The sequence below is a fragment of the Amphimedon queenslandica genome, unplaced genomic scaffold (assembly GCF_000090795.2).
Source record: "Amphimedon queenslandica unplaced genomic scaffold, v1.1 AMPQUscaffold_11372, whole genome shotgun sequence".
NCBI classification, from domain to species: domain Eukaryota; kingdom Metazoa; phylum Porifera; class Demospongiae; order Haplosclerida; family Niphatidae; genus Amphimedon; species Amphimedon queenslandica.
The window spans coordinates 5,067-9,388 of NW_003548386.1; the positions used below are offsets into that span (position 1 = coordinate 5,067).

A 4,322-nucleotide genomic window follows, 5' to 3' on the forward strand; every position below is an offset into this window, starting at 1 on the left:
ATCTTAACTCCGGTGCAATCATAGGAAGTATAGACTTTATTAGCAGGAAAAATATTATTATTAACATAGTTGGGCTATAGATTGATTTATTGTAGTACTTTATTTTTGTGCATTAGCTAGGCTGACAAGAAAAAAAACGGGCAACTGCAAGGCAAGACATTTTTACTTTTAAAATATTTTACTATTAGCCTAATTTCTGTCTGTTCCTTATTATTCGATGAATTTTAATTAGTCTGTGATCTATGAATATTAAATAAAGTATACAGACGTGAACGAAAATTTCACAAAAAACACTTGCTACGTGCCACGTGGTTTCAGTTTGGTGATGGAAGCATTGTTTGAGGTTTTCTCTGCCCCTTCTTCTCCCTCCTCTCCTCTTCCTCCGCCTTCTTCTAAACCTTCACCTGTTCCTCAATCCTCTCGCTCTAGTGAAGAAGGTAAGACAAGGCCTTCACTTAGTTCCTGGACTTTTTTTGGCTCGCCTCGTGCTCTGCTACGACTTAACACACTTATTGGTCTCTTTGTCTTTCTATTTTAGATTTTCCCGTTCTATTTTAGATTTTCCCGTGCTCTTTTGTTCTTCATTCGCTGGGAGGACTATCAAGCTATTGCACAATGGATTTGTGAAGCAGGGTCTGTTACAATGGTATGATAATGAGTAATTAATGTGAGGTGTGCTTTTAATGTCATATTTGCCTAGTGATAATAATAATAATGGATTTGGGATTTTTAACAGTTCATTGACAAGGGGTTATCTACTGTTTTCCTTGTCAAATGAATAGGATTTTTTGTGTAACATTGATAATGTTGGTATATGTACAACTATGAGAATATCCTATTTTTAACTTAATTAATTTGACTTGATTAATTCTACAATGTACATGTAATGTTTATTTCTTTATCCAGTCTTCTGACAGCAGACATAGGGCTGGCTAAAGAAAGAATCAGAAGCCTTTCAAAAATTACCCCATTTCTGCTTGTTTATAGTTTATACTATCAGTCTGGTTCAGTATAAACTTGTGGTCTAGGTAGACAATCCCCTTAATGGACATTAACAAATCTTTATTCTAGAAGGGATGGAGGATGTGTTGACTGTCTATAGTGCAGTGTTTATGGGCTAAAGCCTCCCTCACCCTTTAAACAAGAAGGTGCACTATAAAACCATTCACGCAACGTCATGAAATCGCTTCCGTCGATCACAGTATAAAAGGAGGTGCCCTGGGCACAATATGGCGGCCAGATTGAATGAAATTTGAAAATAACAAAATGGCTCCCGCACTGGCACTGTTCTTATCATGGCTAAATCACTAGCAAAACGCATTATAAAAACATTAAAATTAGCAAAGGTGAGAGAGTTAACCTACAAGCACACCTAGAAAGCATAGCAAGGAGAGAAATGGTATAATTGACTTGAAGTAATAATTTTACATTATTATCAAATATTATATTGTATATTCTGAAAAATCTGCCAACAGCCTAAGAAACACGGGCAATGATGCTGTCAGGCAGGTAATAAGTGATAGTGGCAAGGGAATAGCCCTCACTACTACACAGAAAACCAGCCCAAGAACCGCTACCACTGGGACCAGACAGCCCTGCTGACTACCATATATCAGCCACCATCAAGTATAAGTGGTTCCAGCAAAAGACCCCAACATGGTCCTCATTCAGATCCTAGTACTGGTAGCAGTTGTAACATTCAACGATCTACTGGAAGAAGTAAATACAAAAATATTATTCTAAATTTTTAAAAATATAAACATTATGTATATAGGGTTGAATAGATATTGGGATGGTGAGGAGCCTCCTGTATCTGTGTACCTCTTCCCAACTGTGCCCAGTGATGCCGACAAAAATATGGCAGTACTGTGATGGTAATATACCAGTACAAGAAAAATGCTAGTACGAGCCTAAAAATATTAATGCCATCATATCATTACTTTACATTACAAATAATACTTACTTCTGTATCTAGTAACTAATAAACTTGAGTTACGATTACAGGACTCACAACTGGGATTGAATCGAAATTCAGCACAAATCACATGACGATCTAAAATTATGAATAGTTTTGATGATGTTGATAATAATAGTAAAAATAATAATAATACTAACAAAGAATACCTGTCTGTAACTGATCATCTTTCGGTCAACCATACCACACTAACGCAAATGTATGTTTCCCAACAGCCGATCCTATATCTATGCACAAAATGGCTGCTCTTCGTCCCCATCACCCATACCTTATTTATATATAACCACTAATTTAAACACATTATAACTACCTGAAGTATTGAGCATAGCAGAAGAACTACTAGTATCATGTGATAGAGCCTCAGAATGATTCTCTTTTTAAACTAAATCGGCGAGTAAATGAGACAGCAGTTCCAGTGCCTTCTTTTAGTGCCTAAAGACCCCTTAACTCGATCAAGCCTAACTAGAACTGGTCCTTGTCTTCTTTGAGAGTAAAATGGAAGTCCATTTGGTACCAAAACCTCTTTCTTCCTGCGTTTTTCCTTGAAGAAGCAACACCATCTAGAGCCGACATTTTTACACGTGAATAAAACGGAAGCCACCATGCCCAGGGCCCCGCCTTTTATACCGCACCTTTTCGTTTAAAACAGGAATGTCTTAGCCCAGCTAAATTCCTCTAACTAGACTTACTAAATGTAGCTGTGAAGTACATGTAGCATGTTTTACTCTTACTGTCCATGATCTATAGCCCGTGCTAACTTGCAAAAATTTGCCTTCACTTTGCACGTTCTTATTGATGTTGTTATGCAAATGCAATGTTAATTTTTTGAGTTGTTTCTGACTGATGGGTTTAGCCATACATGTACATGCACCTTGGGCTAGAGTCTATTACAGTATTATTGTGTACCTGTATGATCCAATATTTATAACAATTCACAAAGCATTAATATTGGTGATAGGAAGTGCTGTGAAGAAATCACTATGATGAATTTCCCTTAACCAAAATTGCTGCATACATTTGTATGTACATGCATGTATATTTTTGTCTTATTTGGCATTCTTTTATTTTACCTAAATTATTATTATTTTATATTAATTTTATTTCTAGTATTTTAGATTGCACTGATTGTTTTCCCCATTGCTTCACTGGTGGATCCATTCCTTTGTTTGGTCACATGACAGTCACATGCTCTTCCTTACATAACAACAATAACAACAGTTTATTCTTAATATTCAGACATCATTTATACAATATAATTAGCTCTACCGGCAACAGTAAGTATTTAACATGTAAATTAGATTGCTTATTATTATTATTATTATTATTATTATTATTGTTATTATTATTATTATTATTATTATTATTATTATTAGGTGTATCTTTAAAGTATTGTTGTGAGTTTCTTCATTTCATTGTTACCTATGTCTCTCGCTTGTCTTTAATGACACACACTGCAACACTTGACGGCATCATCACTAATCTGACCAATACAATCCAGTCGTTAGAGTCATGTGACCAATTGAACGAAGACGGGATGCATGTATTATTACATGTTTATTGGACGATGGTATCACTACTATACACAGCAGTTACTGTCCTTGGTTAGTATCATTAGTTTGTGTGTGCTAGGATCAATGTTGTATCATGTGCTGTTTATGTTTTTCTATTAGACTACATATTGTACATGTACATGTACATGTATGCATGTGCTTTCTTGTTTAGTTAATTCCAATTAATGCCCTTTCTTCAGTTTGTACTATGTGTACATGCATGTATTGTGTATGTGAAGTGTCATGGTATTACAGTTTAAGATGTCCCCTCATGTTTGAGTTATTTAAATCTTACTAGAACAGGAGGAGCACCTTATGAATAGGATCTTTTGTCCTGCACGTAATAGTTGTGATATTGTTAGCATGCATCTACATGTACTTTGTAGCTACATTGTATGTTGTAGTTGTGCCTAATATACATTGTATTTGTTGGGTATTTTTTATTCCCTTCTTTTATGTAGGTGATAAATATGTCTCCATGTTTAATGAAGAATGTAACAGAATTATCAAGTACTTACATGTACTAAAGCAAAGAGAAGATACTTTTGATACTGTTAGTCCTTTATCAAATGATTAAAGCACCATTACATTTCTTGTTGCTCATGTCTAATTATAGTTTGTGTACATGTACATACATTGTAAGTATATAATTACATGTACATGTACATAGCAGAAATTAGCAAAGCTTTCGGGCCACAAAGATTCCACAAATGAATAGGTATATAATACTTTAATTGTTAATAAAATAATTAATGTTCTTTATGATTATATTCAGTATACTATAGTCACTCCAGTTT

General features: G+C 34.7%; 1 protein-coding gene and 1 long non-coding RNA gene across 2 annotated transcripts; one reads left to right on the top strand and one right to left on the bottom strand.

The window, feature by feature from the left end:
• Positions 1-309: 309 nt before the first annotated feature.
• LOC109589384 (uncharacterized) lies at positions 310-4,102 on the top strand. Its single transcript, XM_020005475.1, has 5 exons — positions 310-437; positions 559-646; positions 3,083-3,249; positions 3,349-3,576; positions 3,987-4,102. Exons 1-5 carry the CDS (start codon positions 326-328, stop codon positions 4,100-4,102), a joined length of 711 nt encoding a protein of 236 aa, XP_019861034.1. The 5' UTR covers positions 310-325.
• LOC109589385 (uncharacterized) lies at positions 2,183-2,467 on the bottom strand. Its single transcript, XR_002188669.1, has 2 exons — positions 2,286-2,467; positions 2,183-2,243 (listed from the first exon to the last, which is right to left on the bottom strand). It is a non-coding gene; the product is annotated as an uncharacterized LOC109589385 (long non-coding RNA).
• Positions 4,103-4,322: the final 220 nt, after the last annotated feature.

Coding starts and splice junctions, on each gene's coding strand:
- LOC109589384 (XM_020005475.1), top strand. CDS start 326: ATGGAAGCATTGTTTGAGGTTTTCTCTGCCCCTTCTTCTCCCTCCTCT. Junction 3,250..3,348: donor AATTAGCTCTACCGGCAACA/GTAAGTATTTAA, acceptor TATTATTATTAG/GTGTATCTTTAAAGTATTGT. Junction 3,577..3,986: donor CACAGCAGTTACTGTCCTTG/GTTAGTATCATT, acceptor TCTTTTATGTAG/GTGATAAATATGTCTCCATG.